Genomic DNA, 18923 nt, shown 5'->3' with positions numbered 1-18923 from the left:
AACAAACACCATGGATGAAATCAGCAATTTCACCTCGCATAACACAGGAGTAGTCGACCTGCCGCTGCCTCGATCTTTTACTTTGTTCTTCTTCTGTGTTTTAAAAGGATCGTTCGAATTCACCAAAAGTCATGCAGTAACACAAACAAACAAACAGATCAAGGCAGCGGTAAATCAGCAGTTTCCTTTGTTCTGTGAGGTAAAATTACTGATTTCACCTGTGGAGTTTGGTTGGTTTGGACAAAGTGATATTCATTTTATATAACAGCAGTTTCCCGTCAGAAAAGTTGTCTGATGGTGAAGTAAAATGGTGAAAATACTCAAAATATAGTGTTAACCTATTTTTTTTTTTAGGTGGATATTTTTAAGTGACTAAAATACCTTTTGCTGCTGACGCTCAGCTTCCATACAGGAGCCCCTCTTTGGTTTTTCAAACTGGGATTGTGCCAACTGGCATCTCCTGTAACTAATACAATGACCATGGATGAGTACCTCATACAAGCCCAAATGAAATAATCCAGACTATCCCTTTAATAGTGTTGACTCGTGCCTGGAGAGTTTTGCGTCCTTACGGAGCACGCACGACACACGCACACAAACACACACTTTCTCGTTCTCTCTCTCTCAGTCGCGCATGTGCACACACAAACACACACATGCTCACTCTTTGACAATCAGTTGGTCCAGTCTGTTTCATGTAAGAGAGAGGTATGTAGTGAGTGTTTCAAGATTATAGAGAATGTGTTTAGCAGCCCATTGCCTTTAAAAAAAAAAAAAATCCCTCTGGAATCCATAAAGTTTCCCTAAAGATCTTTGTAAGCCAAGCTAACAATCCGACGGGTCTGGATTATCGCTTAGAGGGTCTCGAGCTTTTAAAGTCGTCTTCTAATCCTTCTTTAAATGAGCTACCGTGTGTGCTAAAAGGATGCATCATGACTTTCGGAATGATAAGACCTACAGGATATAAATTTGTGGCTTTAAAAACGACAACAACTGTAAGAAAAAAAAATTAAAAATGGCCAACACATAGGTCCAAGAGGAAAAAAAAAGGGGTGGAAAAAAATCAAACCAAGATTCATACCATGTTGTTTCACTCTTGAGCTGCACTGATTGAAACAAGTAAAACAGTCATTCCCTGCAGTCACCATTCCAGCGGTGGTTGCCATAGCTGCACCAGATGACTGCAAGTCAGTCACACACATTCACGCACGTCCGTACCCCGGTGATCGTTGCCATAGCTGCGCTGGTTAGAAAAAAAAAACAAAACAAAAAAACAAATAAAATAAAAGTAAAGAAATCAAGACCTCCCATTTTTTTCACAGGTGTGAGGTAGATGAGGGGGGGCTTCAGGTATCCTTGATTGAGGGGAGACATGAGGGTCAGGGGTTAGCGGTGAAAGGTTCACCTATATGGGCTGTTTTCAGGATTTCCTCCACCTCTGGGTCCGGGGGCCGCGTGTGTGGGGCTCCTCGGGGGAGGAGGAGGAGCCCTCCAGGGGAGACGAGCTGGAGCGCTCCTCTTCCTCCGGGGGGCAGAGGTAGGGCCCGGTCCCTGGGCTGAAGGCCGAGGTAGACGCATGTTGGTCCTGAGAGCCTGTGGCGGGCGCCAGCGCCTTGTGGGGACACTGAGCCACCATGTGCGTGATGCTCTGGCAGTAGTGGCATTTCTTTGGCTGGGGGGGCAGGCCACACTCCTTGGCATGGTGATCCAGACCTCCACAGTTATAACAGCTGCAGAGGAGACAAGGAGCAGAGACAGAATACATGAGATGATGAGTAATGATGGCAGGGTTCCTGTGCAACAGAGCTGCAACACTTAATTGATTAATCAATTATTAATCAACTCCAACTATTTTGAAAATCAATTAATTGTTTTGAATAATTTTTTAAAGTAAAAAATGTCCAAGTTTTCGGATCTCAGCTTGTCAAATTTTAATATTTTCTGGTTTCTTGAGTTCACTATGATAGTAAACTCAGTGTCTTTTGGTTGTGGACATTTCTAGGACGTCACCTTGGTCTATGCAAAACAGGGATCAAAAAATTGAGAAAATAATCAACAGATTAATTGATGTTAAAATAATTGTGCAGTATGTAAAAGTATGGAATTAGATTTGAGTAAGTTCCAGGTCTGGAAAAGTATGGAAAACAGAACAGAGAGTTTAGAAAAATATTTGTTTCCAGACAATTGCTCCTATTCTTTTCTCTCGAAATAAAATTCCGAATTTCTAAAAATGAACTGATCACACACGCAGAGTGTTTTTCATGGCGTTTGGATTTAATGCTGAGTGAGAGAGTGTGGGTCAGAGCGAGCCTGATGATGAAAGCAAAACATAATAACTGAACCAAATCAAGAGACCTGCAACCAAATTTGTTTGAAAGAAAATGCAACAATATCTTTGAATAACATCCAAGTATACAAAGCATCAAACATAACCAAATATTAAGCTTGTCTGAACATTTATGAGTTATGCAGTGATGTAAAGTAAACAGTCTGTCTTTCGTATGTAAGGAAACCAGACCTTTATGGCTGCATTGAGTGAATAAACACGTTGTTTAACTTTTTTAACTTTAATTTTTTCAACTCCTTTTCAGTTCTTACTTAACGGTGACTACAAATATAGAGAAGCAATAACATTATATTAGTTTTTCAGTATATTAAGGCACAATAATATGAGTCTAGGTAGCACCGATTAGTTTACTTCCTCTTCGGGCAGAGAAGTTTGACAGTGGAACATCATTCAACTTTCTGCGTAGAAGCAGAACCGATTTGTTTGAGCTGCAGTACGTAGCTACAGTCTCATGGCAATTATTTGCAAACATAGTAGCACACATAGTCAGAATGTAAAATCTGCAGTTGCATTTTACAAAATAAACTTTATGATATTTTTACTCAGATGACAAATATAGTTGGAAAAATCTACTGAGAGTCTGAAAAAGCCTGTAACTTTGAAAAGGAAAATGTGAGACAGACCGATAAATTGGGCCAACTGTCTGTCATTCTGAAATACTTGGCATCGGCTGATGCCTGTGCTCACAAGGCCGAAAAATAAAATGCATGTTTGCAGACACATCGTCAGTGTGGCTGCTGTCCATCTAACACAACATGCTACTGGCTCAGATAACCATGCATATTAGATTGTGATGTGCATGGAATAACGGAAGTGTGCATGACTTTTCTTTGTTTTGATAGGTGCATTATATATCAGCCATCGGCCGCCCATATCAGTGGTCCATTACTTTCTCAATTAATAGTGGGTTTGGTCTATAAAATGTAAGAAAATTGTGAAAAATGTGTTTGTTTCCCAAAGCACATGATGACGTTCTCAAATGTCTTGTTTTGCCCACAACCCAAAGATATTCTGTTTACTATCTTGGAGGATTAAAAAACCCCAAAACTATTCACATTTAAGGAGCTGGAATCAGAGAATTTCGACTTAAAAATTATCAAAATCATTGCTGATTTATTTAACAATCGATAAATTGCTGCAGCTCTGGGCACAGCCACTCAAAAAAGAAAAATCCAGAGTGAATTCTCATGAAACCTCGGCACTGGAGTTGAGCTGCAGCTCCAACTAGGATTCACCACTAGATGGTAGTACGACACATGATATGGCTCTGGATCGACTGCGAGCAGCACTCTGTGGCTTGCCAAACTACAGTGGGTTATTAAATTTGACAAGAAGCAATTGGGTGCTGAAAGAGTAAAAAAAAAAAAAAAAAAAAAACTTAAGGCAAATGTGGTGAAGAATTGGGGCTGTCAGGATGCCAACAACTGTTTTGGCTCTACATCAAATCAAAGGGACAATTTTTGCCCGTTTGACCGTTACATACTCTTATTTAGGGCTGATTTAGTCACATACACTTGTAAGGGTTTTATTGCCAGTCTGCCGCGCAGTGCTGAACATCCCTCAGGCCATTAAGTGTAGAACAGGTGGAACATCCACCGTTTTGAAATAGTTGAAATAGTATCACTGTGTTTCGTGGTGATTTTTAACTAAAGCAAATCTCCGGGGGAAAGTCTAAATGTGGAAGCTGACAGCGGCAGCACATGAACGTGGTTCACTGTTAACGTTTTGAAATGCATCCAGTTTAATCTCCCTCATCTGCAGCACATTCTGGGTGGTTAAAATATATCATGTAATATTTAACCTCAGAAAAGATTAAATACACTTTGAGAAAGAGCCTTTTTACAGCCTTTTCTTTCTTATTTTGCAATATCTCTGTTGTCTTTGGTTTCGGGACTAGATAGTAATGAAAGATGTGCCCTAATTTCACTGGAATTATTCTAAATTTGTCATTATTCAACTATATTCTCCTGGCTTTTTTTACATGTATTTCATAAATTTCCATTGTTTAATGCTCTGGCCTGTGAGAGTTAATATTTTCGTACCTGTAAAACTGCTACTAAGACGTGGAATTTTATTTATTTTCTTATTCATTTTATTAGTTTCTGTTTCATTGGCCAATTAATTGATGTCGATCCATAAACTGATGGAAACAGAAGGAAGTATGACAGCAATTTTACTTTGGCTTGAAAACATGAAACATGGAGAAATTTGTTACTTTTGGATCCTGTATTTATACCTACGTCTCTGGTAATCAATATACTTATGAGAAAAAATGAAATGCATCCACCCTGACAGCCAATTAACAAAATGATCATGGTCACAGTAAACCAGTATAACAGCAAATTGCTGCTACTTTACGAGAAAATAAATAATGCCAGACTTTTCTTCTGAAAGGTTTAGTATGTTTCAGTCTGCGCTGCATTTTACACAGGCTGAATTATCTCCAAATAACTTTTCATATTCATCCTTTGGTGTCTGAACCAAGATCAGAGCTATCAATTATCAAAATAATTAACTACTAATCAATTGACAGATAAAATGAGACTTTTGTGGACGTCACCTTGAGCTTTGGGAAACACTGATCGACATTTTTCATCATTTTCCGACATTTTATTTACCAAACAACTAATTAATCAAGAAAATGATCAACACACGAATCAATAACCTGAATTATTTCCAGAGAACATCTTAAATGAATCTTTGAAGTTTGAATAAAGCAAAGATGAAGATTAGAGCTTTTGATTACCATTAACGAATTAACACATCATTGTCGATTTTCTGACATTTTGTGGACCAAACAACCAGAAAATGATCAACAGATTAATCAATAATGGAAATAATTGTTAGTTGATTTGATGTATTTTTGCAGTGCCTCTAAATTGCAGTCTGCTTGTTGGTAACAGTGTCACCTGTGTAAAATCTGAGGAATATAAAATAAACTTAAGTTGTGATTAGCACGTGTCCTCGCAGCCTTGATTCATAGAACTACAACTAGATTTATATCATTTTTAAAAATAGCACAATTTAAATTAACAGCCATAATCATAAAACAATAATGCATCAAATCAAACTGTGTCAACAATTATGTGTCAGTCTGCAGCAGGGTTGCAAATTCTGTGCATTTTCCTTAACTGAACATGTTAACAATCCAGATCAATATACGGAAACTCTACGGTTTAAGTTTCATTTTAACAATTCTAGCAGCACATTAGTTATGTAAAATATTAATTTTTGAAACACAAATAATTTAAATTAACTTATTCATCCAGTGGCCCATAATAACGCCAAATGAGGCACAATTACTACCATTTCTAGACTAAAAAAGCTGAACAAGCCAAACTGAGAAAACCTGTGAGTTAATATTTTAATCGTATAAATTCTTAACATTCAAAAAAACCTCACTATGTAATTCAACATTACTTTTATGTTTCAAATTATTCAGTGGCTTATTACAGGACAATCTGTTTGGTCTCAGCTAAATCGATTCAAAGGCTTTAAACTACACAAATTTCAACATTTACAGAAAACAAGGCCGTGTCAGAAACACAGTGACGTTTTCCTTGGCGACGAGACGCTGAGGCGCTGCTCTTACCGTGTTACAAGAAGCCGTCATGATGAAAGCTTTTTTTAAAAAAATAATTTTATATAGCTTTATAGAGTAATTCATCAATTAGTCAATCGAAAGAAAATTAGTTGACATCTATTTTTGGTAATCGATTCTTTCAGCCATTTTCAAGCATAAACGTTTAAAACATTTACTGGTTCCAGCTCCTTAACTGCAGATATTTGTTGCTTTTCTTTGGTTTTGGTCTGCTGGTTGGACAAAAACGTTCCTCCTTCTTTTCTAAAGTCAAATTCAAGCACTTTTCAAGCTTTTTCAGCACCTTAAAGCTGTGATAAAATAAGCTCAAAATAATGAGGCCCCATTTCATTTTTTCATCACATTCAGATGTTATTACTGAACTATAAACAACCAAAATCTGTTCGGTCAAAGAACGTTTTGAAAGTAATTCGATGACAGTTTCAAGCAGCACTTTATGCAAAATCGAAATACTTCTCAAACCTTGAAAACACTAAATTGAAATTCGAGAATTTCAAGCACCTGTACAAACCCTGGACACAAGAAGCAACTTGAAGACATCACTTCAGTTTCAGGGAAATTGTGATGAGCATTTTTCACTTTTTTTTTTTTTTTTTTTTTTTGACATTTTATAGACCAAATTATAAATCATGAAATAATGAAAATAACTTCGTTGTCCCTGATCATCTTGATACATTTTCATAACTCTTCACGGGAGTGGGAGCTCGTTACAGCAGCTCTCACTCACCGTTGAGCTTCCTGTTCTGTTCTGTCACTATTATTCCTTTTTAAACATTTTTATGCATTATTGCTTTATAAGGTATGTTTGTTCTGGTCTTATTATTGTTCTAATTTTTTATATTTTCTCTTTTTTATATTGATACTATTTTTTATTTTCCCCCTCATTTATATTATTCATATTTTTTGTTTTTCCTCTTGCTTGCATCTCCTCTTGTTTATCGTGTTCCTATTTTTTGTTTTTCCTGTTGTGTATATTGCTTGTTTATTAATTAATTAATTATTTATTGTTTTATATTGATGGTTCTTTCTATTTTTGCTACCCACTTTGCTGCTGTAACACTGCCAATTGCCCTGCTGAGGGACTAATAAAGTATTATCTTATCCTGTATTACTTATTGATTGATTAAACTATATCGTATGAAGTAAGTGGAACCACCTCTGATGCCGCCCTGATGAAGAGAAGATAGCTAAAAAACATTTGGGGGAATAACGCACAGCGTGCCAGAGAAGAGCTGTTTGCTGCGTTTCATTTTCATGAAGACAATTTCTTAAGGAGGCAGCACTTCAATAATCAGCTGCATTTATTTAGTGCAATTAATGTTTTCCAATATCATAGACTGTGGTACGTGGTGCGCGCTCTACCAGGTGAGCTTCCAGTTCAATAATAAAACACCATTCTTGCATCAAACACCTTGAGAGAGCTGTGAGCTGCAGAGCACCAGTGTAAAGAATGGACTACACAATAGCTGATTGCATAAAAGAGTGACCAGCAGGGGTCAGAGCAGCGTAACTGCCACAGGAGTCGCTCACACTGAGCGCGCTCACAAAGACAGATGACATCACAGTCATCTACCTGCCATCTCTGAATCCAATACTGCCTTGCCACCACCTTAGTAAGAAGGCAGAGACACTTGACCTAACACTGGATCAATTATCCCAAATAAACTGAATTATTCAGCTATGTAAACCAATCAGGGAGCCTTCCCTCCCAGATACTGTTTCCTCCTTTCTCACAAAAGCTTTTCTTTTCACACCTTTAAAAAACTGGACGGGCTGATCCACTGAAGCAGCCGTGGTGGCAGCATAAAGAGTGGCAGAGCTGGACTTTCTGATGTAAATGCAGCCTTGCAGTCATGTGATGGCTTCCTACAGCACATATATACTCGGCTCTGCCTGGTATGGCTCGCTATACGTCATTCTCTGTCAGAAGGAGGACGAGGAACACAGCCGCCCCTCCGCTCAAACCACCAGGCGTTTTCAAGGAGCTCCATATGGCTCCCTCTGACAGATTTTAGCAAAGCACCCTTCAGGATTTTACTGAGGACAAAACAATTGATTGAGCTACTGCCGCATTGAGATGCATATAAGCCCAATCCATCCCTGTGCTAATGCCACCTCTAATGTAAAAGCTGGCAAATTGATTTAAAATAGCGGCAATGGCAGGCAAAGTGCTCTATTCAATTCCTTATTATGGCGCACAATAACCATAGCAACAGGCATGTACTCGGGCAGATTGAATAGATTTAATCTATAATCTCAGCCCACTCAGAAATAGCTCGCTGCGGTGAGATGTACATATAACATATGTCTCCTACTATAGGCTGCACCACTGCTTTCTGAATGCAACGCTCACATACATTTAGGCTTTCGGAGGTGAAGCCGGCACGCGTATATGAATCATTACATTCCTGCAGACACAGAAACCATAAAATAAACCTTCCTTTTATCAATTTTCACGTTTCTTAAATTTTTTTTTTCCACACTCACCGGTCTCCCTTTGGTTTGCGTTTCTGGAGTGGGACCTTCCCTTTGGGTCTCCTCTCGCTGCCTGCACAGGGTCCCCCACCAGGTCCAGTCACCCGCAGGGACTCCAGGCCCTTAGAGGACTTCTTATAGGTGAACTCCACCTGCTCACCCTCCTTTAAGCTGCGGAAGCCCTCCATCACCAGTTTGCTCTGTTGGGAGAAAAAAAAAAAAAAAAAACAATTATCCATTTAACGGTGGCAGGCGCTTATAGCTCAGCGACGACGAAAAGATGATGCCGGCAATACACAAGGGTCTGTATTTAAGTCAGGGGACGCACGCTTTGTTGCAGACTACAAGTACGACACAGGTTAGTGCTTGCATTGGTTTGTATGAGTGCTGGAAATCTTTGAAAACACTTCAGTTTTGATGTAGTGTTTTCAATGTTTAAAAAGTGCTTGGGTTGTTGGATTAAATGTTTGAAATTCTAAATGCTTTCATGATAAATTACTATCTAATTGAACAGACTGCTTTATAGACAAAGAAATAAAATAAGTCATATTAGCTCAGCCAGGTTGCATAGGATGCCAGACAGGTGACACATTGAGAAACATGAAATTTTGTTGTGTTTTCCTTTAATTTGTCATCCTCTTGCTGTCACAAAGTGTAAGTTTGGCTGTTTATAGCATAATCATATCTCATTTAAAACATTTTGAGTATATGTATATAAAAATGTAATTTACCACAGCTGTGAGGTGCTGGAAAAGCTTGGAAATGCAACTTGAAAATTCTTGAAAACGGACAGGAACCTGTGCTGCTGTGAGTTGAAATTGCTCCCATTTTAGTATCAAAGCATACAGTTGCAGCCATGTCTGTGGGGTTGATTGATGAGGAGTTAAAAATATGGTATTATAATATGTAGGGCTGCAACTAACTATTATTTTCATTATCGATTAATCTGTTTGGCCCATAAAATATCAGAAAATGGTGAAAAATGTTGATCACTCTTTGTGATCAACTCTCTCCCCAGGTGACATTTTCAAAATGTCTTGTTTTGTCCACATCTCAAAGATATTCAGCTTACTGTCACAGAGGAGTGAAGAAACTAGAAAATATTCAGAATTGAGAAGTTTAAATAAAAGACTTTTTCCCACAGAACGACTCAAAAGGATTAATTAACCATTTGTCACAGCCCTAATAATAAAAATTCTGATGGGTCACTTACATGTAAGAACACATTTCAATGCAACACAGCAGGAAGACAATGGACATCTGACTCATTTACACTGCAGACATCTGCTTGTCCTTGAATAATGTTGAATCATTTGGGAGCCCATTAAAGGCAATTCAAGTAACTCCAATGTGTCACTTCCAAAGGCTTTACATTTTCACACAATGGTATAGAGATGTATTTTACCTTGACTGTGTCTGCTGGGTATTTTGTAACCTCGAATGATGAAGTAAACTGACAAAGACCGCATGCTTTATCTTCAGTAAGCACCTGAAAGGTACAGAGAGCCTCTGTCTCAAGCCGAAAAGGTCATTTTTCATTGAAAAGGCTTGATTTAAAGCCCCTGCTCTCTTACTTTCTTTCCACACGACATGAAGCTCAACATTAAAGTAACTTAAGTTCACACCAATCTGAGCTAATTTGACGTTTACATATTGAACAGTCGCCCGCGAGAAAGAAGAAACAACTCACCAATCAACACATTTCGTCTTCAAATAATGCACGCGGAAGAATCGACTCATATTAACACTCAAAAGTTTACTGAGGGCTTTCTCAGAGCTGCTGCCTGCATGCGGCAAATGCAACATCCAGCAGCACACAGTACACACAGAGAGACATCATTTCAAACATGGCGGATTGACTGTATGTGGTTTGCACCAACTGCCATGACAGACTTTATCTCACACACAGCGTCCTTGCTGTACTCCCTTTATCTACTTTTTGCAGAGGCACCACTTCCTATTCCTTCTGCAGGGGGAGGGAAAAAAAAAAGACAAGCATGTCGCACCCATGCAATCATTTTCTCTCAGCACATCCACCATCCATCTTATCTACATGATCGGAATTATTGATTTGGTTACTACATAACCACTGGACAATGATTTATGTCTTGTTGATCGTGCAGAACGGACGGCTGATATGCACCGACTGTATCCATGACCTTCATGAATCGCAGCGAGCCCTGCAGATCTCTGCATAGGTAAACACACACCCACACAAGCATGCAGTGTGCAGAGCAAACCTACTACCTACTATACATCGAGGCCTAAAAATAACGCGCGCGCACACACACACACACACACACAAACGCAGGCTATCTGTAAATTCAGCGCCCGCTGTAGAGACAGATGTGTAGGAGACAGGAAGAGAAAGGAACAAATGAGCAGAGGGAATCAAATGTGAAACCATAGAGGAAGGAGGGAAAATGTGCTCAGCAGCATTTTTTTTTTTTTTCTATAATGTTTGTGTCAACGACTGCACTTACTGGAAGCTAAAGGTGCTCTATAGGTGGTCTATTCATAGATATCAATGAATATGTAAGAGACAGTAAGAAGTCTGCATGTATAAAACAGTGAGAAGAGGGAAAGTGACAAAAGGAGTGTGAATTAATTACAAACTAAGAATAGTGTTTGAATCACTGCACTCTAATGGATATCCATCTGAGTGCAATGACAGAAAGGGTTTTACCTCGTGTCTAAATTGGGGATTAAATAAAAGAGGAAAAATGCATCAAAAGCAGTCGCTGTTTATTGGATGTTTCTAAAAAAAAAAAAATACATTTGTTAAGTATAAACTTTTAGAATAAACCATTTAGGGGGAAAAAATGTTGAAACCTTCTTTGATTAAGAAGTTTTTTATTTTTAAAATATAACTCATAAAAAAACGAGAAAAATTAAAGGAGCAATGCCGTATAATCCAGAAAAATGAAATGTCTTTGTACGATTAGTGCAGCTTTCAAAATTCAGCACACTTGACAAATATCAGAACACCATCTCACTGCAAAATGTTTATTCCAAAACTTCCTCAAAATCCCCAGAAATCTATTTTAATGACATTTAGAGCTGCAGTGAGGATCGATTAATCGATCATTCAATTAAACACCAACTTTTTTTTTTTTTTTTTTTAAATCAATAATTCGGTTTGAGTAAACTTTCAAGAAAGAAAACTCAAAATTCTGATTCCAGCTTCTTAAATGTAAATATTTTCGGTTTGTTTTACTCTTTCATGACTGAACTGAACATCAGAATGTCATATTGGGCTTCATGAAACACTGATTGATAGATTATTCACCATTATCTAACATTTTATGAACCAAACAACTTATTGATTAATCTTAAATGAAAATAATCAGCAGTTACAGCCCTACTGACATTTATTAAATCAAATACATCTCTCATTATATGTAATAATGCAGAACAGAACTAAAGATCCATGTCATGCAGCTTTTCAGGGATGTAATAATTTTAACCTCACAGTCTCATTAAATAAATCAGTTTTAGGTTATTTTTTAATGTTATTTCATTTTAAAAACATTCATTTTGACTATTTAGACAACTTAAACAACTTAATGTGTTATCTTTATTAAATGTTTTATATGAAAGACAAACTTATACATAAGAAAAGATTAAATCAAAAACTACTTTTTGATTAAAAAGAAAATAACAGGCTTATACAATTTCTTGTTATTGTGACATGTGAACTAGGATTTTGCTACTAAAAATGTTGATTATGGGCAATGAAATAAACACAAACCAGAGATGGGATTTAAAAAGTCCTTAAATGTTAAAAACACAAATACATACATGGATGTATTTGTCTATTTTTTGTTTGTTTTAAAATAATGTGTATACTTGGATTTTTTTGTACTTTTTAAGCATATTTTAAGCATATATATAAATATTTTTAATCATTTGTATATATAATTCCTACTTCTTTTACAAAGTCAAATTCAAGCACTTTTCAACAATTTCCAAGGTGCATTTTCAAGCTTTTTCAGCACCTTACAGCTGTGAGAATTACATCTTTATATGCACATATATACAAACAAAGTTATTAATTTAACTTGTTTAATCATGTTTTTGTGCTACAAACAACTAGCACTGTGTTTTGTGATAGAATTATACAGAAGAGTGATGAAATTAAAGGAAAATGCAACAAAATCTCAAGTTTAAAAATGTGTCAAAGGTCCGCAAGAAGACTTATCATCCTGTAATGTCCGACTTATTTTATTTCTTTCTCTAAAAAGCAAACTATTCTGTGAGGTAGACATTTATTATTATAGTAATGCAGATGCCATTTCAAGCAGTTTTGAGCAGTTTAATCCAAAAATCCAAGCACTCATCTAACCTTGAGAACATTACATTAAAAATTCAAGTATTGTGAAGGATTTACAGCACCGCAAAGCCTTCTTGAATAAATATTTATGTGAGTGGCTACAAATTGTCTCAAACTCAGAAGGCACTCGACAGATATCACCCAGAATCGATCACAAGGAGCAAACTGTGCTTCAAATTATAAAAATTTAAACACGCATAACAAAGAAAAAATGTTTATTCCCCACAAAAACTTCTACACAGTAAAACTGTGCTTTCTTTTCCTCATCTGCACCCTTTTTTACATTTACACAATTTATAAGAAAGGAGAACTGATGGTGTTAAAATATTCAATACGAGTAATTTGCCAAAAATTCATCCATTCCTCCTCTCTCATAGATTCTCTCCCTGCAGCTTCTGAGGACTGCAGCCAGGGTCACTTTGATCCTAGTCGATTGTTGATGAAGAACTCGTCCATTTTGGCTGTTCAGGTATTGGATTTGGCTTCAAGGAAAGGACGAAGGATCAGGGAATGGAAATGAGCAAAAGAATAGATGTAAGAGGCGGAATAAAACAGAAGGAGCGAGTCACAAACGGAGCTTTATGCACCCAATAAGGATCGATATCAAGTCTCTGCAGCTGCAAAAGCAACAAATTCCGAGATCCAGCAATCAATAATTTATTAATCTATCAACCAAAACTGCCGGTACAGGCATGCATATACGAAAACCAAGCTTTCTATTTTTTGTAAAACAACCGCAAGCAGTCTGAACCCTGTTTTCCAAATTAAAACGCCAATTGATTTCATGATTACCATCATTAGACCTCCCAAATGACTGAAAGACATTCCCGCAGCAGAAATCAGTAGAAAGAAAATAAAAAATTGCACCCATCCCCCACAAAACAACAACACGCATTCTGAATAATGATGAATAATCATCAACTAGACTGTGCGGCGCATGAGCCTTTCCTCTTCCTCTCCTGTCTTCAGTCCACCAGCAGCTCGTCTCTCCAGGTCAAAGTTGAGTGGTTTGTCTCAGCACCCTACCCCCCTCCAACCCCGTCAATGCCCACAATGCACCAGTGAGGAAACCACACAACCCCTTTTGTTCTGCAGAAACGCAGGAAAACACACACACACACACACATACGCACACCCACGTCTCATACATGTAAGAGGTGGTGTCACAGTCATGCCTTCATGTCTCAGATGAGTTTAATTTCTGCAGCTCGCAGCAGCTCCACAATTACGTAATAAAACACAGCATGTGGATTTACTTGTGTGTGTGTGTGTGTGTGTGTGTGTGTGTGTGTGTGTGTGTCAGTGTGTGTGACCAAAAAAAAAAAAAAAAAACTTCAGAAATCAGAATCTGTAACCCGAGTCCCCTCCTCTCGAGTGACCTGGCGGGTGTCCTGACCCGTTTCAGTTTACGCACAGAGGTCAGGAAAGGGCACGGCCGCCGAGAGGGAACGCGAGAACGTCAGAGAAGAGAGGGAGAACACAAAATGGAGGAGTGGCCTGGAGCAGGGGGGGCGGTGGACGAGGGAGGGGAGTTTGGAGAAGGAGGAGGAGGAGGAGGAGGAGGAGGGGGGCGTTCATGGAAATGCCTCCAGCGCATTCTGTTCAGCTCCAATGGAGGAGCAACTCCTGATCAGTGGCTGGACCTGGGGGGAGCCCAGGAACAAAACCCCCATTTGATCAGGAGCCCCACAGGTCAGCAGCAGAAATCCGGGGGTCAGTGGTATAACCATCGCAGCACCACCCCCTGCCCGACTGGCGGACCACACCAGCACCGGCTCCCAGCGCTTTAACACAGGGTTCATAAGGGTGCTGGAAATCCTTGAAAACACTTGGATTTTAATCTGGTGTTTTCAAGGTTTGGAAAGTGCTTGGATTTCAGATGAAGTGCATGAAACTGCTCGAACTTGCAACTTTTAATAGTTACAAAAAAAAAAAAGTTTGAGAGAGACTAACTGCTATTGCCTTTCGTACAAAATGCAGATGACCACCCGATACTCGCTTGCTTGTGTGGCAACGCTCAGTGTGATCTGTCAGTCTTTTTTGATGCGTGCCCTCCCTAAAAACTTTGGGAGCAGTGCATTACATCCTGCGTCACACAGTGTGGTGTGCACTTTCTGGATAAACTAGCAGAACCGTAACCTAAAAAGTAGTTGATGAACCTGATCTTTGCCACGCTGGAGACCTCGCGCCTGATTGAAACTTCAAACAGAGATGATTTTTCTTATTTATGTGCTCCTTTTACTGCTGGCTAGACTGATTTTCAAATGACTTCTACCTGACTGTAGATACATTCTTAAATTGACCAGCATAATGTTATACTGGAAAACATAAATAATAGATCAGGGATGTAGTGGTAAATACAGTAATATGATACTTGTTTTCCCTCAGTGATTGATGCAGTCGATTTAAAATAGATGAGTAAACTCTCAGCCTCATGTCAAAGAGGTGGATAAACTAAGACTGCAGACTAAATTGTGCTCAAATGTATTGACAAGATGGACTAAATTATGTCCAGTAACAAAAATATACTAAGATGTGGGGTCTGGTTTCTGATATTAGTGTTGTATCTTTTGTTCAAACACTTTTACGAGGCTCACAAACATTAAAATAAATGTATCTCATGTTACATGCATGTATCATTCAGTCTATTTTTCCATCTTTGGAAATAAAATTTGCCTATTCTTTGAAAGTCAGTCCAACTTTTTATTGTGCACAGCGAGCTCAAGCAGAAACAACGCGTGCACCGCTGCATCCTGCAAAACCACGCCCACCCTGGCAAAATACCAAGACAACAGGGCGAGAGGTCGCCATTGCAACAAGCTTTCACAACAAAAAATACAAATCGTGGTTTGAACGAGGACCAAAGCCAGCGTCCTGTAAAAACTCTGCAGCAAAGGACCTGCAACCTTTCATCATGGGAGAGTCTGCGCTTTCGAGCCTGTAACACGTAAGCTGTAGCGGGGAATTTTCCATTAGGCTAACATTACGCTAAAGTTCGTCTAGTGAGCAAATTCACAAGCTTAATGATTTTCAGGAAGGAATGACGACGATACAATACGGCAGTACAATTATTGCGTGTCAATTATGACACACTCATATGGAATGTACAAGATAACACGTAACGTTACCTTTGAATGATCGCTAATCATTTCAACAGTAATGTCGGTTCCTTCCCACAACTGAAAATGTAGCTAACGTTAGACCCATGCGTAGCCAGCTAGCGGTAGAGTGCTATCACAAAACATGATGTTGGTCGTTTCTAGCACAATAACATCTGATTTAATGTGATGAAGGGAAATAATCATTCAATCATAAATCAGTCATCCTGAGAACTGGGACAAAACTGTATTTTGAGGGGGTTTTGATCTTTACCCTTCAATTATGCTGAGAAAATATACTTTAAAAGATCAGGCGCTTGGTTATTTAACCTCGTAACGGTCTGACCACCTCGTGATTTAATTTTTTACGGATGGAAAATCTGATGACGGCTTGTGGAGCTGACAATTTTTTTTGAAATTTCACAGCAGAGACGTAGTGAGTAGCCTTTTTTTAAGCTGCTAATACACATAAACCAGCATGCTTCGCTTTTAGGTTTCCTTAGGTTACAGCTAAACCCTTCTAGTGCCTGATTAAATCATGTTTTTGTAAAAATCTGACAGAGTTGAGGAAAATCTGGGGCACAACTTTAAAGGTCCAACACTCATCAGAAATCCACCAAAAGCACAGTTTTACACCTATTTAGATCTCAAAGATTTCTCACACATTTTTAAATAGTTTGAAGCCATGAATTCTTGCCTGAGACAAGAGTGTTTTCTTGCACAGAGCAAGTTTAAAAATTTAATAAATTAAAGCAAACCAAAACATTTCATAAGCTACATATATTTCATATAAATAAATATTTAAAGAATAAACGTTAACCAAAAAGAAAGTGGTCTGTATTAATAATTTGCAAAGGCTTTTTGACTGGATATGATTTGTCCTAATTCTTAAGAATAGAGGAAATATGTAATTTACCACAACTGCAAGGTGATGGAAAAGCTTGAAAATGTGTGAAAAGTGCTTGAAATTGACTTTGGAGAAGACGCAGGAACCATGTTAACTCCACTAGCAGCAGCTACTGTCAACCTAAAATCTGAAGAAACTGAGCCGACAAAATGGATCCCGACACGCTCTAAAATGGCTTGATTATGCTTACGAGCTTCCTTATATGTAATATATATCTTCCTATAGCTCCACATGTGTGTGTGTGTGCGTGTGTGTGTGTGTGTGTGTGTGTGTGTGTGTAGGAAGGAGCGAGCGATCAATACAGCATCCTGGATAGAAATAGCCCTCCTTTTCATCAGCCAGGCCCTCGTCATCACCAGGCCCAGCAATCAATACAGGAAGCAGTAACGTGAGGGGATGGGGAAGTGGAGAGAGGACACCCACCCACCATCCTCCACCAGCCTCTCTCTTCTCTCCGTGGCGACCACCGGCTATGGAATGGCTAATTATGGGATGCTTTAAATCAGAGGTGGCCCACGCAGAGCAGAGCCGCGCACAGGCTGGATCGTGCTCGTGTTAAGAGAGGAAAGGGTGTGTGTATGTGTGTGTGTGACGGAGATGGCGGTCACCATGTGGCGTGCTGCCATTAAGTAGCTTTTTACACACAGGAAATGCTAAGTGGACAAAGCTGGGCCAGATCAGCTCAGATGGACATAACCCAACAGGACGCATATAAACCAGAGAAGAAAGAGAGGAAGAGAAGAGAAAGCTGGACGAAGCAAAGGAGGAGGGGAAAAAAAAAAAAAAAGAAAGAAAGCACACACACAAACATGCCGATGAAAACCACCAACAGAGCCGTGCTTATGACGCTGACACCCCAAGCCCTCCTCAACACGTTGTCATTAGTGGCCCTGACCCTTGAACCCTGCCCAACCCCCATCAAACACTTAAAAGCCTTCATGTTTCCCCTGCCTCAAATTAACAACATCCAACACCCCCCGATTATGACTGGGGCAAATATTTGATCTGGGGGAGGAAGCACTAGATCATCTTGCTACGTTTATCGGCACGAGAGGGGAAATGAACCTCGCTGAGGTGACTGGTGATAAAACACACGGCCTGCTAATAACTGGGGCCGTTCAAAACAGAAGCACAGTCACAAAGTATATCTGCTTTTTTTTACACACACGGTTTGAAAATTCAATACTAACCATCAGAGGAAGTGAAACCTACTCAGTGGAAATTATCGATGGAAAATAATAATAATAAACACTACATAAACTGGTTCAGAATAGGGCTGCAGCTAATTATTTTCAAGACTGATAATTTAGTCTATAAAATATAAAAACAAAAATGCTCATCGCGGCTCCCCAGAGCCCAAAGTGACATCTTCAAATTGCTGCTTTTGTCCAACCAACAGTCCAGAACTACTGACGCAGAAAAAGCACAAATCCTTACATTTAAGAAGCCGGAACCAGCAAATGTTTGACGTTTTTCAGCTTGAAAAATTACTAAAACAATTAAGTTAGCAACAAATTTTCTTTCAGTCAATTAACGGATTAATCGTCGCAGCTCTAGTTGTGAAATAAAAAGGCTCGTAGTAGATTTCTAACATTCTTTGATACCACAGAACAGCACCAAAAGGTTGAGTCGAAACATATTAGCATATCCATGATTAAATAAAGTATTTTTAGATTTATTATCAGAGTGTCTCAGATCGTTCCAGACTGCCATCCATTACTTTACACTTCATCATGAAGTTGGACAGTCAGTTTGTTTGTGTTATTTTTATCTGATTTTTGGCCTCATCCTTGAAGAACACCTGCCTTTTTCAGCATTTTTTCATATTTTGCATTTCCATTACTACGTGTTTGACCCTTTGCAGGACTTCCCATTTCACCATGATGGGTAGCATTAATTATCTGTGACACACTTTGCAACTGTGTTTTTTACAAAGTGCTACATAAATAAAGCTTTACTTTATTACTTTCATTAATACAGACTTACTTTTTCAAATACAGTATCAGAAGTATTATTGTTGCACATGGTTTAAATTTAAATTATCTAATTGATTTTGTTGCAGCTGACTACATTTACACAAGCAAAAACCAGCAGCTGCTGTTTTTTTTTCTGTATATTTTGGCTAATACTGTATTTCTGGGGACAGTACCAGTATTAGGTAT

General features: G+C 38.6%; 1 protein-coding gene and 1 long non-coding RNA gene across 5 annotated transcripts in view; one reads left to right on the top strand and one right to left on the bottom strand.

The window, feature by feature from the left end:
• Positions 1 to 547: 547 nt before the first annotated feature.
• The window catches only part of lin28b (lin-28 homolog B (C. elegans)), a 51934-nt gene continuing 33558 nt past the window's right edge, over positions 548 to 18923 (bottom strand). For 2 of the 4 annotated variants that reach the window (XM_084737651.1, XM_084737654.1), the window contains exons 3-4: positions 8436 to 8623; positions 548 to 1730 (exon numbers count right to left, since the gene is read on the bottom strand). In XM_084737651.1, the coding sequence (XP_084593777.1) occupies positions 1421 to 1730; positions 8436 to 8623 (498 nt within the window). In that variant the 3' untranslated portion in view covers positions 548 to 1420. The remainder of the gene's footprint in view (positions 1731 to 8435; positions 8624 to 18923) is intronic. The other 2 variants (XM_084737653.1, XM_084737652.1) reach the window with 2 other exon arrangements.
• On the top strand, positions 10489 to 14043 carry LOC146314505 (uncharacterized). Its single transcript, XR_014771959.1, has 2 exons — positions 10489 to 10621; positions 13134 to 14043. It is a non-coding gene; the product is annotated as an uncharacterized LOC146314505 (long non-coding RNA).

Source organism: Lutjanus erythropterus, chromosome 15, assembly GCF_056507025.1.
Source record: "Lutjanus erythropterus isolate fLutEry1 chromosome 15, fLutEry1.hap2, whole genome shotgun sequence".
Taxonomy (NCBI): domain Eukaryota; kingdom Metazoa; phylum Chordata; class Actinopteri; order Lutjaniformes; family Lutjanidae; genus Lutjanus; species Lutjanus erythropterus.
This window is presented reverse-complemented; position numbering and strand designations above follow the sequence as displayed.